The 16,413-nt window shown below is 49.3% G+C and overlaps 1 protein-coding gene across 2 annotated transcripts in view; it reads left to right on the top strand.

Moving 5' to 3' along the window:
* Nucleotides 1-16,413, top strand: part of ADCK5 (aarF domain containing kinase 5) — a 925,852-nt gene that overhangs the window by 453,448 nt on the left and 455,991 nt on the right. For both annotated transcript variants that reach the window (XM_069621949.1, XM_069621948.1), the window contains exon 9: nt 5,234-5,365. In XM_069621949.1, coding sequence (XP_069478050.1) covers nt 5,234-5,365 — 132 coding nt within the window. The remainder of the gene's footprint in view (nt 1-5,233; nt 5,366-16,413) is intronic.

Consider the following 16,413-nt stretch of genomic DNA (forward strand, 5'->3'; position numbering starts at 1 on the left):
AGGGGATCTGGCTGATAGCTCTGTTGAGCAGAGGATCTGGCTGGTAGCCCTGTTGCTAGAGCAGAGGATCTGGCTGGTAGCTCTGTTGCTGGAGCAGAGGATCTGGCTGGTAGCTCTGTTGATGGAACATAGGATCTTGCTGGTAGCTCTGTTGCTGGAGCAGAGGATCTGGCTGGTAGCTCTGTTGCTGGTGCAGAGGATCTGGCTGGTAGCTCTGTTGCTGGTGCAGATGATCTGGCAGGTAGCTCTATTGCTGGTGCAGATGATCTGGCTGGTAGCTCTGTTGCTGTTGCAGAGGATTTGGCTGGTAGCTCTGGTGCAGAGGATCTGGCTGATGGCTGTGTTGCTGGAGTAGAGGGTTTGGCTGATAGCTTTGGTGCTGGTGCAGGGATCTGGCTAGTAGCTCTGTTGCTGGTGCAGAGGATCTGGCTGGTAGCTCTCTTGCTGGAGCAGAGGATCTGGCAGGTAGCTCTGTTGCTGGTGCAGATGATCTGGCTGGTAGCTCTGTTGCTGTTGCAGAGGATTTGGCTGGTAGCTCTGGTGCAGAGGATCTGGCTGATGGCTGTGTTGCTGGAGTAGAGTATTTGGCTGATAGCTTTGGTGCTGGTGCAGGGATCTGGCTAGTAGCCCCGTTGCTGGAGAAGAGGATCTAGTTGGCAGAGGATCTAGCTAGTAGCTCTGTTGCTGGAGCAGAGGATCTGTCTGGTAGCTCTGTTGCTGGAGCAGAGGATCTGGCTGGCAGAGCATCTGGCTGGCAGAGGATCGGGCTGGTAGCTCTGTTGCTGGAGCAGAGGATCGGGCTGGTAGCTCTGTTGCTGGAGCAGAGGATCGGGCTGGTAGCTCTGTTGCTGGAGCAGAGGATCTGGCTGGTAGCTCTGTTGCTGGAGCAGAGGATCTGGCCGGTAGCTCTGTTGCTGGAGCATTGGATCTGGCTGGTAGCCCTGTTGCTGGTGCAGAGGATCTGGCTGGTGGCTCTGTTGCTGGTGCAGGGATCTGTCTAGTAGCTCTGTTGCTGGAGCAGAGGATATGTGGTCGGGCTGTTGCTGGAGCAGAGGATCTGGCTGGTAGCTCTTTTGCCGGAGCAGAGGATCCGGCTGGCAGAAGATCTAACTGGTAGCTCTGTTGCTCGTGCTGAGTATCTGGCTGGTAGCTCTGTTGCTGGAGCAGAGGATTTGGCTGGCAGAGGGTCTGGCTGGTAGCTCTGTTGCTGGAGCAGAGGATCTGGCTGGTAGCTCTGTTGCTGGAGCAGAGGATCTGGCTGGCAGAGAATCTGGCTGATAGCTCTGTTTCTGGAGCAGAGGATCTGGCTGGTAGCTATGTTGCTGGAGCAGAAGATCTTGCTGGTAGCTCTTTTGCTGGAGCAGAGGATCTGGCTGGCAGAAGATCTAACTGGTAGCTCTGTTGCTGGAGCAGAGGATCTGTGGTAGCGCTGTTGCTGGAGTAGAGGATCTGGCTGGTAGCTCTGTTGCTGGAGCAGAGGATTTGGCTGGCAGAGGGTCTGGCTGGTAGATCTGTTGCTGGAGCAGAGGCTATGGCTGGTAGCTCTGTTGCTGGAGCAGAGCATCTGGCTGGCAGAGAATCTGGCTGATAGCTCTGTTGCTGGAGCAAGCAGTGGATCTGGCTGGTAGCTCTGTTGCTGGAGCGGAGGATCTGGCTGATAGCTCTGTTGCTGGAGCAGAGGATCTGGCTGGTAGCTCTGTTGCTGGAGCAGAGGATCTGGCTGGTAGCTCTGTTGCTGGAGCAGAGGATCTGGCTGGTAGCTCTGTTGCTGGAGCAGAGGATCTGGCTGGTAGCTCTGTTGCTGGAGCAGAGGATCTTGCTGGTAGCTCTGGTGCTGGTGCAGAGGATCTGGCTGGCAGCTCTGGTGCTGGTGCAGAGGATCTGGCTGGCAGCTCTGGTGCTGGTGCAGGGATGTGGCTAGTAGCTCTGTTGCTGGAGCATAGGATTTTGCTGGTAGCTCTGTTGCAGAGGATCTGGCTGGTAGCTCTGTTGCTGGAGCAGAGGATCTGGCTGGTAGCTCTGGTGCTGGTACAGAGGATCTGGCTGATGGCTCTGGTGCTGGTACAGAGGATCGGGCTGGTAGCTCTGTTGCTGGAGTAGATGATCTGGCTGATTGCTCTGTTGCTGGAGAAGAGGATCTGGTTGGCAGAGGATCTAGCTAGTAGCTTTGTTGCTGTAGACGAGGATCTACCAAGTAGCGCTGTTGCTGGAGCTGAGGATCTGTGGTAGCGCTGTTGCTGGAGAAGAGGATCTGGCTGGTAGCTCTGGTCCTAGTGCAGAGGATCTGGCTGGTAGCTCTGTTGCTGGAGCAGAGGATCTGTGGTAGTGCTGTTGCTGTATCAGAGGATCTGGCTGGCAGAGGATCTGGTTGGTAGCTCCGGTGCTGGTGCATAGGATCTGGCTGGTAGATCTGTTGCTGGAGCAGAGGATATGTGGTAACGATGTTGCTGGAGCAGAGGATCTGGCTGGCAGAGGATATGGCTGGTAGCTCTTTTGCTGGAGCAGAGGATCTGGCTGGCAGAAGATCTAGCTGGTAGCTCTGTTGCTCGTGCTGCAGATCTGGCTGGTAGCTCTGTTGCTAGAGCAGAGGATCTGGCTGATAGCTCTGTTGAGCAGAGGATCTGGCTGGTAGCTCTGTTGCTAGAGCAGAGGATCTGGCTGGTAGCTCTGTTGCTGGAGCAGAGGATCTGGCTGGTAGCTCTGTTGATGGAGCAGAGGATCTGGCTGGTAGCTCTGTTGCTGGAGCACAGGATCTGGCTGGTAGCTCTGTTGCTGGTGCAGATGACCTGGCAGGTAGCTCTGTTGCTGGTGCAGATGATCTGGCTGGTAGCTCTGTTGCTGGTGCAGAGGATTTGGCTGGTAGCTCTGGTGCAGAGGATCTGGCTGATAGCTGTGTTGCTGGTGCAGAGGATTTGGCTGGTAGCTCTGGTGCAGAGGATCTGGCTGATAGCTGTGTTGCTGGAGTAGAGGATTTGGCTGGTAGCTCTGGTGCAGAGGATCTGGCTGATAGCTTTGGTGCTGGTGCAGGTATCTGGCTAGTAGCTTTGTTGCTGGTTCAGAGGATTTGACTGGTAGCTCTGGTGCAGAGGATCTGGCTGATAGCTTTGGTGCTGGTGCAGGGATCTGGCTAGTAGCTCTGTTGCTGGTTCAGAGGATATGGCTAGTAGCTCTTTTGCTGGTGCAGAGGATCTGGCTGGTAGCTCTGCTGCTGGTGCAGAGTATTTGGCTGGTAGCTCTGTTGCTGAAGCAGAAGATTTGGCTGGTAGCTCTGTTGAGCAGAGGATCTGGCTGGTAGCTCTGTTGAGCAGAGGATCTGGCTGGTAGCTCTGTTGCTAGAGCAGAGGATCTGGCTGGTAGCTCTGTTGCTGGAGCAGAGGATCTAGCTGGTAGCTCTGTCGCTGGAGCAGAGGATATGGCTGGCAGAGGATCTAGCTAGTAGCTCTCTTGCTGGCGCAGGGGATCTGGCAGGCAGAGGATCTAGCTAGTAGCTCTGTTGCTGGAGAAGAGGATCTAGTTGGCAGAGGATCTAGCTAGTAGCTCTGTTGCTGGAGCAGAGGATCTGTCTGGTAGCTCTGTTGCTGGAGCAGAGGATCTGGCTGGTAGCTCTGTTGCTGGTGCAGAGGATCTGGCTGGTAGCTCTGTTGCTGAAGCAGGTGATCTGGCTGGCAGAGGATCTGGCTGATGGCTCTGTTGCTGAAGCAGAGGATTTGCTGGAGCTGCTACTTCCCAACCAAAGGGAGCCTGCTTTAGGAGTATCCCCTCCTCTGATCTGGCGGGCATAGTCGGATCCTTCTCGGCAGCCTGTGTGCTCCCCTTGAGCTCTTGGCTCATGTTCCTCACCGACAATGGTGCTGCTGTAGAGTGGACGGCTCATTAAACTGGACTTCTGTAGTTGTCCTTCACTTGAGGGGGCCTACGTGTTACTGTTCTACAGTAATACAGAAATAGTGTCCACAACTTGAGACACTCCTGTCCCCTACACACCAAAAATGCTAGATAACCAGCCAATTTTTTAAAAAAGCATTTTCATTTTTTTTCTAGCAATTAAACACAATCAAATACAAATAAATCTGGTGTAAACTTTTACATATGTCTGTATGAACATTTATCAGCTTAATTGATCAAAATCAAGACTTCTCCCACTCAGTGGGGTACATCCCATTGCAATATAAAAACATCTGTGATTTGCTCTACGCTTAATTCACTTATCTTTAATATATAGAGACATATTCAGTGCACTAGGTCTTACATACTATAGTGATCCCTTTTTTTTGGGTCACATTTACCTTTTTGGTATCCACACTTTCCAGCATGTATGGAGTTGGGACTATGGTTGGTGTCTTCCAACTCGCTACCACACCTCTTTTCAGAATTAAGCACGAATTAGATGTGGTGATCAGTAGACATGAAAGATTCTATTTTACATATAAACTTCTAGTTGAATGAATATGAAATGGATTATTTACAGAATTTATTTATCTGTTATCTTACAGTTAACTGCTCTTGAGGAAGGGGGATTTCACCCCGAAAAGCACAGAGCAAATCACAGATGTTTTTGTATTGGAAATGTGATGTACCCTACTGGGTGGGAGAAGTCTTGATTTTGATCAATCAAGTTGATAAATGTTCATACACACATATGTAAAAGTTTACGCCAGATTTATTTGTATTTAATTGTGTTGATTTAATTTCTAGTGAAAAATTGGTAGTCTTTTTCTAAAAAATTGGCTGGTTATCTAGCGTGTTTGGTGTGCAGGGGACGGAAGTGTCTCAAATTGTGGCCACTCTCTCTGTATTGCTTTATGTTCAGCCCTCGTGCCAGGCTATGTTTTCCTCCCCTGCACCCTACATTTATCAAATGAATTAAATAATAGTTGCTTATCATCATTTATACATAGGTTTACACGCATAGTTTCTTTGATCCCTGAGACTGTTCTTTTGCACTGCAGAGTTATGTTGCTATCTTGTGAGTCTTCGGCCTCCTACCCCATTACTGATAGAAGCTTGGTAAACCAGGTAAAGAAAACCCAAAATGTTCAGGTCCACTTGCCCGAGGTACAGTTTAGGATTTTCAGCTTCACTCCAGGGGACGTGGTTTTAATCTGTTACCCCTTTTAATTTCATTGTGTGGTCTGATCAAAAACTGAATTAACCTCTTGCAGTAGCTTCCTTGTATGGCACTAAATGCTGCGTCGGAAAGCAAGTCATTTACAAAGATTTTCTCTCTTTCCAGGACCTGAAGGGGACACTGGCTCAGGAACTGGACTTTGAGAATGAAGGCCGCAACTCTGAGCGATGTGCCCAGGAATTAAAGTGCTTCCAGTTCATTGTTGTTCCCAAAGTACACTGGGACAAAACCAGCAAGGTAAGATTTGACCAGAGTGATAGTGAGTGAGGTGAGAATTAATTATGTGTGTGAAGCATGGATAGGATTGTGGCAAGAGGGTTACAGTGGCACATGTAAGGGCAAGACTGGTCAAAGGGGTGTAATCCATCAGTTGATGGTAAGTAATTCTCAAAGGGAAGAAGGTGGTTTTGGCAGTGATGGACAGTTGTGGTTTGGCGCCCTGACAGAGAATTGAGTGTGTTAAGAGGCTGCAGATGGAAGCAAATTGTGGGCACCCTGTCACAGGTGTCTACGTAAGGAACTGTGATGAGACTTGGTTTGCTACCATTAACTGCGCACACAAACACTATGTTACAGGGCTCAGTTGAGTGTTTTTTAATACAGAACAAGAGAGCCGACACGTGTTTTGAGCAGCAAAGCTCTTCTTCTAAGGCTTGAGGATGCTTGGGCAAATGTCTGATGCTATATAGTTGTGCAATGAGCAGAAGTAATGGGTTCAAATTATCGGCTCCACTATATAATCACGTAAGTGTGGTGATTCAATTCGTATTCAAAGCGGCGTTTACGCCCGTACTGAAAGGAAACAGGAGCCTCCTGTTTCCTTTCAGTACGGGCGTAAACGCCGCTTTGACACTCTCTCCCTTCTCTTCCTCTTCCATTAATGGTGGCACCCGGTGGGAGGCCCCACTGGCCTCCTTTCTCTCCTCTAAGGTCATCATTAATGTTTACTTGAACTGTACCGTCTTGGTCCAAGGCCCTCAAGCAAACCTTCTCCGCTTTGATAGAGGCTTCCCGCGGCTCATCAATTTCCTTTCTTCTCCTGCTGTCCCTTCTCTTACCTCCACGGCTTCCTTGCCTACCCCTGCTGTCTCCTCCTTGGCTGCCTGGCCCTCTCCTCCTTCCTCTTTTGTCCCTCCCTCAGGCTGCTTCTACACCTCTGCAGGGTGTACCTCTGGATTGTACCCCTCACCGGAAGTCTTTCAAGGACGGCAAACTTTTCTATATTGCCACTCTAAACTCTCGCTCAGCTGTCAAAAACTCTTCTGACATCTGCCGCCTCCTGGAGGAACTTCACCTCGATGTCCTTGGTCTCACCGAGACATGGTACACGGCCAGCTCTGTTACGAGCTTTGACATTCTCCTCCCTGATGGCTACACGATCCTCTCCGCGCCCAGGTCCAACCATTCCGGAGGGGGTGTAGCCCTGATCTTCCCAGAGTGGATTCCTGCCTCTGTCATTCCTATGCAGGTCTACACCTCTTTCGAATGCCTCGTGTGCAGGCTCTCTCTCTCTCTCTCTCTGCCTCCTGGCTGTTCCCTTACTGTGGCTACCATCTATCGGCCAACTCGTCAGATCCCCCCCTTCCTCTCTGAGTGGGCTGACCTCTCCTCTTCCCTCCTGCTCTCAACCCCTCAACTCCTCCTTCTTGGAGACTTCCAACATCCACCTGGATGCTTCCTGTCCTTCCACTGGACTCTTTCGTGATCTTTGCGATTCTCTCTCATTCTCTATTCTCCTCTCTGGCCCGACTCACTCTGCAGGGCACACTCTGGATGTTCTAATCTCTTCAGACCTTCCCCTTTCGTCCCCTCTGACCACGCCTCTCTCCTGAAGTGACCACTTTCTCCTTTCCTCCCATCTCATCCTCTCTACCTCTCGGGACAAGCCAACCCCAGCACTGCCACCTACCTTCCCGGTTATCCGATCCCTGAAGTATGTGTCAGCTGAGGCTTTCGCCGCCACTATCTCGCCTCCCCTCACCCCTTGGCTGAGTCACACCCTGACACAGCCCTCTCCATGCTACACTCTGCTACTCTGATACTCTCGATGTTCTTGCCCCTGTCATGAGGATCCACCTGAAGCCCAAAGCCAAGTGCAACTATTGGTATGACTCAGACCTCGCCACCCTTAAACGCAATTGCAGAGTGGCTGAGAGGAAATGGTGTGTTTCTGGTACATCCTCTGACTGGCCTGCCGCCTGCTCCAAAGGCAATGCCGTCTCTTTGTCCGCATCAAGAAGAGAGCCCATATCCAAGCCAGAGTCTCTGCGGCATCTAACAACTTGGCCAAACTCTTTAAAATCTGCACAGAGCTGGCCAATCCTGCTGCAGTCTCTACCTCTCCTTTCAACTCCCAGGCCCTCTGCACGGCCCTGGCCTCTCATTTCATCTCTAAAACTCAGGACATCCTGTCCTCTCTCTCGTCCTCTCCTCCTCCTTCATCTTCTCCCTTCTCTTCCTCTGGCCCTTCTTCGGCCACCTCTCCTCCCTGCTTCTCTGCCTTTCCCCTGTTCTCCTCAGATGAGGTTTCTAGACAAGTCAGGTCTATGAAAGTCTCGTCAAAACGGGTTCACCCCTGTTCCTCCAAAACCATCAAGACCATGTTGACACCCTGGCTCCTGCCCTGGGTGATTTCTGTAACCACTCCTTCACCACTGGAGTCTTCCCCTCCCCCTGATGTACTCCCTTGTGCACCCTCTTCTTAAGAAACCCTCTGCCGACCTTTGCTGCCCGGCTAACTATCGTCCAATCACCATCACTCATTTCCTAGGCAAACTCCTAGAAAAGCCGGCCATCTCCCAGCTTAATCTCCACTCTGAATCTGTTGGCTGTCTCCATGACCATCAGTCTGGCTTCAGAGCTGCCAGAAGCACGGAAACTGCTCTCCTGCTCTCCTCTGCCTTTGACACGGTCAACCATGCCATCCTGCTCAACCGTCTCTGTGATAACCTGGGTATCACTAATCAGGCCCTGGCTTGGCTGACTTCTTTCCTCTCCGATCGACCCTCCCAGGTCCAACTTGGGTCCTTCCTCTCCTCTATCTCTATCTCTACCTGTGGTGTTCCCCAGGGGTCTAACCTCGCTCCGTGGCTGTTTAACCAATAACTGGAACTTCTTGCCCACCGCTTAGCCGCTCTCTGCCCCAACTTTCAGTGCTTTGGGGATGACACTCAGCTTATTTTCAGGCTCTTTTCAGCCATCTCGTCTCCTTCTCTCATCTCCGACTGTCTGTCCGCCATCCAGGAGTGGTGTGCCGCCAATGATCTCTGCCTTAATGCCAGTAAGACTGAGATTCTCCTCATCGGCACACATGCTCCCTCCTTTCCTGTCACTCTCTGGCCGGCCTCTCTTGGCCCTCTTCCTGCTCCCACCTGTGAGGCTAAAAACCTTGGGGTCATCTTCGACTCCACACTTTCCTTCTCTTCTCACATCTCTAAGAAGTCACACTAACAGCTGCACCTCCTCAGTGGTATTCTTCCCTTCCTCTCCTTCCTCCAGAAGCTCACCGTCTCCAGAGCTCTGGTTCTCTCTAGGCTGGACTACTGCAATTGCCTCTTTCTAAATCTGCCTGCCTCTACTCTCCGCCCTCTGCAACTCATCCAAAACAGGACTGCGAGACTTGTCCTTGGCCTCAAGCCCAGGGATCGTATCTCTCCACGACTGAAATCTCTGCACTGGCTCCCAGTGGTGGCGAGGATTACGTTCAAAACCCTCTGCATTGTCCACCAAGCCTTCTGGGGCCTGGGACCTCAATACCTTCAACTCTCTTCCTAAATATCTTCCTTCTCGAGCTCTTCGCTCATCCGCCTCCAACTCCCTCAGGGTTAGTCGCTTCTCCAAGCGGCGAGTTGGTGGTAGATCCCTTTCATCTTCTGGGGCCTCTCTCTGGAACAGCCTCCCTGCCTCTGAAACTTGAGGAGAACAATCTCCGGTTCCGGAAGCACCTCAAAGCCTTCCTCTTTGCTCCTGCTTTTTCTCCTCCTCGCCCCTGCTGATCTCCTGGCTTGATCTGAAACTGCACTGGTTTACCTGGCTACCCTCTGATCTCTGGCCCAGGTCCCCCCCACCACTCCCCTGCCAGTTGCACACCTGCACTGCCCCCTGGCAACCCTTGAACACGGGGACTGTCTCTGTATTCCTACAGCCCCTACTAGCACCTGACACTGATGTCTGCACTTACCCTTGCACTTGCCACCAGCTGCCTGCACTTTTATTTAGTGTCTCTATTTATTCTCCTGTTATCCTATGTACTGCACTGTCCCCTCCCCTTCCCCTGCACTTTTCCCCTTCCCCTCACCTGGCCTAGTAGGATTGCTGTCTCCCTCTTCCCCCTGTTTCCCCTCCCCTCCCTTGCCTTGTCGCGCCTTGATACACTTTTGTATAGGTGTGTTATAAATGCCATATCCTATCATATCATATATCGTATCATGCTGTAGAATGATAGCTTCTATTAGTGATGCGAGAGTATAGACACCAGAGCAAGGTGCTGTCAGTGAATAGAGGCACTTGTTCACAATGGAACTAGCTTCAGCGCTAGGTGACATATATTCTACTTTATTAAAGCATCCAGAAACTTTCCACATGTGCGTCTTCTGGACTGGTTGAGCAGCTAGATTGCCTGGAAACTGGCTAAGCGATAGGTGGGCGAGTTGGCCATCCCTCAGAATGGCATGGCAAAGGGTCTCAAATCTTGTTTCACGAGTGCATAAGTGAGCTATTTGTGAGTCCAGTCATTCAACGGCTAGAGCGGTTTGAACTGCTTTCCTGGCCCTGGGCAGGACATATAACATCCTTTTGGGGGTGGTCTGGGGTGACTGGTGGATTTAAAGCCAACCAGAGTGGCTGACCGTGTAACCCTTTGTTTTTAGCCCCTAGTGCGACTGGTGAGCTGGTTTAGTCCAACCCTCGTGTGTGTGCATATAATTGCGGGAGACCCTGTGCCTACCCTTAGTTCAGACTACATTTTCCTGGAAGGAAGGTTGCTTACCTGCTGCAAGATTCATGCCATTGGTACATTTTAAAGAATGGATCCGACCATACTGACTGGATCTAATATCATTGGCGGATCGCTGGTTGGGATTTTTGGTTGTTGGCCGTCCTTCCTGGGTTTTTTCTGCCATCCTGCTTGCTCTCCTTGTGTGCTGGGACTGCCATCGGTTATTTACCCGCTCGCTACCTGCTTTACCTTTGTTGTTGCCTCGCCTTGTTGGTCACCTGGAAATGTGTTGATGCCCGAACACCCCCAGCTCATCTGCTCTTGGGGAACATCCTGGGTCGCCTCAGCCATAGTTTTGATTGTGAACCATTTTCTGTGGATAGGCACCCTCTTTGTTTGGTGTGCCATTCTCTAGCCATTTTGGGGTATTCTTTGCCGCTGCTTTTGCATCGGACTTGAGGATCCACTCCTGCGAAGAGAGGTTGTTCTCCTTCTTTACCGTCTGGGTTGTCCTGGGTTCGGGGTTGAAGACTCTCGCTGTTCAGATTCTGTTAAAGAAGTCTTCTATTTAGCAGCTTATTGGGGGGTCTTGGACTGCCTTTTTGGGAGCCAAGACCGTGAGTGCCTGCCTACCCATGGGCACTGGTGGGTTGTTCTTGATTGTTATCCATTGTTGGAGGTTTTCACAGGCGGCCTTTAACCCCATTCGTCATTGGTTTCCATTGGGGCGGATCCCTGCTCTGCTTCTGGTTCTTGGGGCCATGTCTGGAGCTCTTCTTTGGGGTCTCTTCTGTCGACTCCTCCGGTTATGTGCCTCCAAATCGGCACATGTGGGATACAGCTGTGACACATGTATTGCCTTCTGACTTTGTCCTGTATATTACTATAAGGAGTGCGTATTGCCTTCTGACTTTGTCCTGTCTATTACTATAAGGAGTGCTTACTCACCTGAAACTAGTAAAAGTGACTGGGGATTGTCCATGCATCCGGTTTGAGTCCAGTGAATATTGGATAAAGACTAGAATTTAACTGGCATCAGTCATTTTTATTTTATTCTTTTGCTTACACTTTTGAAAGACATTTTTCTAGAACTTGACGCTTGCACGTGGGTTCATTTGCATACCTTCTAGAAGTAGAGGCTTGCAAGTGGGTTCATTTGCATACCTTCTAGAAGTAGAGGCTTGCAAGTGGGTTCATTTGCATACATTCTAGAAATAGAGGCTTGCAAGTGGGTTCATTTGCATACCTTCTAGAAGCAGAGGCTTGCAAGTGGGTTCATTTGCATACCTTCTGCAAGTGGCTTCATTTGCATACCTTCTAGAAGCAGAGGCTTGCAAGTGGGTTCATTTGCATACCTTCTAGAAGCAGAGGCTTGCAAGTGGGTTCATTTGCATACCTTCTAGAAGTAGAGGCTTGCAAGTGGGTTCATTTGCATACCTTCTGCAAGTGGCTTCATTTGCATACCTTCTAGAAGTAGAGGCTTGCAAGTGGGTTCATTTGCATACCTTCTAGAAGCAGAGGCTTGCAAGTGGGTTCATTTGCATACCTTCTGCAAGTGGGTTCATTTGCATACCTTCTAGAAGTAGAGGCTTGCAAGTGGGTTCATTTGCATACCTTCTAGAAGTAGAGGCTTGCAAGTGGGTTCATTTGCATACCTTCTAGAAGTAGAGGCTTGCAAGTGGGTTCATTTGCATACCTTCTAGAAGTAGAGGCTTGCAAGTGGGTTCATTTGCATACCTTCTAGAAGCAGAGGCTTGCAAGTGGGTTCATTTGCATACCTTCTGCAAGTGGGTTCATTTGCATACCTTCTAGAAGTAGAGGCTTGCAAGTGGCTTCATTTGCATACCTTCTAGAAGTAGAGGCTTGCAAGTGGGTTCATTTGCATACCTTCTAGAAGCAGAGGCTTGCAAGTGGGTTCATTTGCATACCTTCTGCAAGTGGGTTCATTTGCATACCTTCTAGAAGTAGAGGCTTGCAAGTGGGTTCATTTGCATACCTTCTAGAAGTAGAGGCTTGCAAGTGGGTTCATTTGCATACCTTCTAGAAGTAGAGGCTTGCAAGTGGGTTCATTTGCATACCTTCTAGAAGTAGAGGCTTGCAAGTGGGTTCATTTGCATACCTTCTGCAAGTGGCTTCATTTGCATACCTTCTAGAAGTAGAGGCTGGCAAGTGGGTTCATTTGCATACCTTCTAGAAGTAGAGGCTTGCAAGTGGGTTCATTTGCATACCTTCTAGAAGTAGAGGCTTGCAAGTGGGTTCATTTGCATACCTTCTAGAACTAGAGGCTTGCAAGTGGGTTCATTTGCATACCTCAATGCTGTGCTCATCTGCTCTAACAGGAGATGAGCTTCCAGGGCGGCGCTGTGGCATATGTGACGTGGCCCAAATGGCTTTTCTACCTTCACATTTCAGGTGGAAGGGGTTTTTCATACTTTTCTAAAACCACCATAATGTGCCTGGTGTTTGCTACACATGCCCCAATGCACCAAGCACAAGGCTATCAGACTAGACTGCACTTATGAGCCCTAAGAAGGGTGGAGCTAGTGAGCAGTATTTCACAGGCTTGAGCTGTTCGCCTTGGGATGAAGAAGCTATGTATAAACTTGTACAACCTGTTGGTCAAAGATATTCTTCCAGAGCTAATGGCTGGCATTTGGGGTCATGTGCACGCCCGCCAATCGTTGGTTGTTAGGGAGAATTCTCTTATAAGGCTAATTTCCCAAACCTAGTGAGTCCCCCAGCAGCTTTGCTGGATTTTTGGGGTTTGTTTTTTTCTCCTGCTAAGAGTGAGACTCTTTTCCTCCCACTCTTAGGCATGATTTGAGGAATGTCTTTGACTTGTTATGTGCTTATGGGCTATGGGGTTTCTTTTTACTCCATAGGGTATAATCTGTTTTTCTGTATGTGTAGTACACAGCACCCTCAGTGCAGTACCACAGGGGTGTCATAGTGACCCCAAACATAGACTCCATACCCTGGGACTGACTACTGTCTCCCAGGGCAAGTAAAGTCACCATTGGCTTTACTAGTCCAAAATTGAGAACAGAACCAGTACAAACCATCATATTGTGGAAGTACTGGGCAGGGGTAATTCGATTGTCCCTGGGCCTGTTTTCAAGGGGGCACTGTCTCGTCCCCCCTTGTCGAGTTTCTGGCTGGTGGCAGTGAATACCACGCGAAATATTCCTTCGGAATATTCTCTGAGATTTTCCCATTGATTTTAAACGCACCACTTTTTGGTGCAATGTTAAAGATACCGCCGGTTTATTTATTTAATATTAAATCACCGGTGGGTCTTTTTGCCAGAACTCGATTCTAAAATGGCGTTTGTGTCCGTCTCTGTAATTCTGACCAAGGTCGAGCCCTTTGTTCCTCTTTTTGGCGGGCTTCTCCACAGAAGCCCTCCAAATGGTGCCACTCTGTCTGGGTTCCACAGGAAGAGTAGAGGGGAGAATTGGCACCCTGGACTGCGTTGCCTTAGCAACCCAAGTCACACTCTACTCTGATTGGCCCAGTGGTGTGCCAAGCACCCCGGCGGCCGGATAGCCAAGCTCACCACTTTTGACCGCGAATAAAAGCACTGCACCTTTTAATCGGGAACTCTGCGGCTGGTTTCATCCCTGTGCAGTGCAACGACTCCAAGTTTCCTCCTCGACGAGATCCTCTCTTCCCCTGGTCGGAACGACGAACTGCAACCACTGCCAGCAACAACTGCCCCCACTGGAGCCTGCCTGGCCTCCCTTTCTACAGATTGCTAAAGGTGACCCTTAAATCCTTGGCTTCTAAACTGGGTTGGCTCCAGGCCCTCTAACTATATCTTTTGCATGAACCCAACCTCTTTTGAACACTCTGCAAGGACTTTTAGTGCACGTTAAACCGTGTGATCCTGGTTACATTTCTCTTTTCTCCATTTAAAGTGGCCCTGGCCTATGAACTTTGGCTCTACAGTATAACCTGCCTTTCTCCCCTTGCTCTGAACTCTTAAAAGTGTTGAACTGTTTTATTTCTATGCTCTGCCTTTTTCTCTCCCTTTAACTACATTATCAGAGTGCCATCTTGGTTAAGCGCTCACGTCTGTTCTAACAAATAGTAGTGTTTTAACCCTGACTTGTCTGATGGCTATTAAGGGAGGTGTGTATACTTTACCTGACTGTGTTTTAACTTGCTTTTGATTGAGAGTGCTAGTATATGCCATAAAGTGTGTTTTAAATAAATAAATATATACTTTTTGTACAAAGCTCTGGTCAGTGTTTGTTTGCTCTACTGTGTTTTGGCCCTATTGTGTATACTCTACATACTGCTCTACTCTTCTTGATAGAAGTCTGACTGCTCAGCCACAGCTACCGGGTAAATCTGGGTGGTGCAGACTGCTACAAATTGGCTTTACTGCTTACTCCTGTAGTCTTAATCTTTTTGCAGTGTTCCCCAAGGGAACTGCACAGGATTCTGCCTAACATTGGTGATGTGGCTGGTAACTGGAAGTGAGCTTCCAGGATGCGCCGTGGCATGGGAGACTTGGCTCAAGTGGCATATGCTACGCTTTCCACTTCCGCAAATGTGTACACCTGATTCCTCTGACTCCATAATGTGTATGCCTGATTCCTCTGACTCCATAATGTGTATGCCTGATTCCTCTGACTCCATAATGTGTATGCCTGATTCCTCTGACTCCATAATGTGTATGCCTGATTCCTCTGACTCCATAATGTGTATGCCTGATTCCTCTGACTCCATAATGTATATTTCGAATGGATTGTGTCCTCCCATGTATTCCTCATCTTGTGATATTCGTTATCGCCAGCTTTGCTGCTTCAGAATTTTTTTTTCGGCAGATGGTGCTGTGCTCGAGATCGTGGCGTCGATCGTCCCTCGACGAGCTCCGTACCGCGTCAACGTCACTGTTGGTATAAATAGCTCGACCCGCGCCCGTTGGCTTTAGTTCTGTTTTTCCGATTGCTTTGCTCTTGAGAACAGCACGCTTCGAGATTTTCTGTCAGAAAATGTCATAATCATCTACTGCTTCTACACCCAAGACTGGGTTTAAGAAGTGTATCGACTGCGGTTCGAAGATGTCAATCACCGATCCTCACCGCATCTGTCTTTGGTGCCTGGGTTCAGATCATCGAACTGGCGACTGTGGCTCCTGTCAGTCGATGACGGAGAAGGCCCTCCGTGAGAGGAAAGGTAAACTAGCGGTGGGGCGGGAGGCTTCGAAGGCCACTTCGAAGGCCTTGTCGAAAAGACATAAAAAAATCGTATGATTCAAAGGAATCGGAACGTCACAAAAAACAGTCTAAGAGATCCCAATCTGATAGTAGATCGAGGTGATCTTCATCTTCTAAAAAAGTTAAAAGGAGGCATAGATGTCCTCCATCATCCAAAACATCAACCCAATTGGTTCGATGCCCTACTAAATCGGATTCCCCAAGAAAATGGAAGCTTTTAGAAGAAAGATGATGGAGGTCTTTGAGAATGCGGCCTTGACCCCCGCAAGCCCCAAAAGAGCCAGACCCCGGTCGCTCCATTGGATGACACAGGGAAGACGTGAACTACTGCGGTAAGACCCAGTAGTATGGGTGAAACCCGTAAAACTCGAGTCGACAAATCGTCGAGGAATCCTCGAGAGTCGAGTGTTTCACCGACACCTCATAAAAAACAGAAGTTGTCAAAAACCACCACCGCAACTTCGTCGATGCCATCGGCGCCGACAGCTTCAATATCGAAGCCTAAAACGTCTGCCTTTGTCGAAGACTTCATCGGGGTCGTCGAAGATTCCTTCGACGAAAACTCAGGAGGAAGAGAGGAGATTTACACCATTACCAAAATTGGACTTTTTTAAGTTTATGTCTTCGATTTTTGAAGAAACTGGCTCTGAGGTTGACGAAACCTCTCCTTTTGGAGTGCAATATGGCACTAGACAAGTTCCAGAGGAACTTATAGAGCCAGAATCTAAAATGAGACCTGTGCGAAACTCTGCATTCTGCTAGTGGCATTGACACGTCACCTGAATTAGTTTGCAAGACCTGACCCTGCAGAACATGCAGATTCAGGGTACAGGAGTTTAATGAACAGAGTGGTAGAATATATGGGCTGGGGTAGAGCCTCACCCACTTTTGAACAGGACGATATGACGGACATAATTGTTCGGGGCCCCCAGAAGGATCCAGTTCTCCCCTTTTCCATAGGGCGCTTCAGAGATCAGTGGGAAAGAACTGGGAAAACCCTGACAAAATTGCTGCGGTAAACGGCAATTTTCCTAAGAAGTATAGAACTTCTACTTCTGATCCCGAGTATCTGAATAGACATCCCACTCCAGAAAGTCTTGTTATTCAGGCTGCAACTACTTCGA

Source organism: Ambystoma mexicanum, chromosome 5q (assembly GCF_040938575.1).
Source record: "Ambystoma mexicanum isolate Mex_15411 chromosome 5q, UKY_AmexF1_1, whole genome shotgun sequence".
NCBI lineage: Eukaryota > Metazoa > Chordata > Amphibia > Caudata > Ambystomatidae > Ambystoma > Ambystoma mexicanum.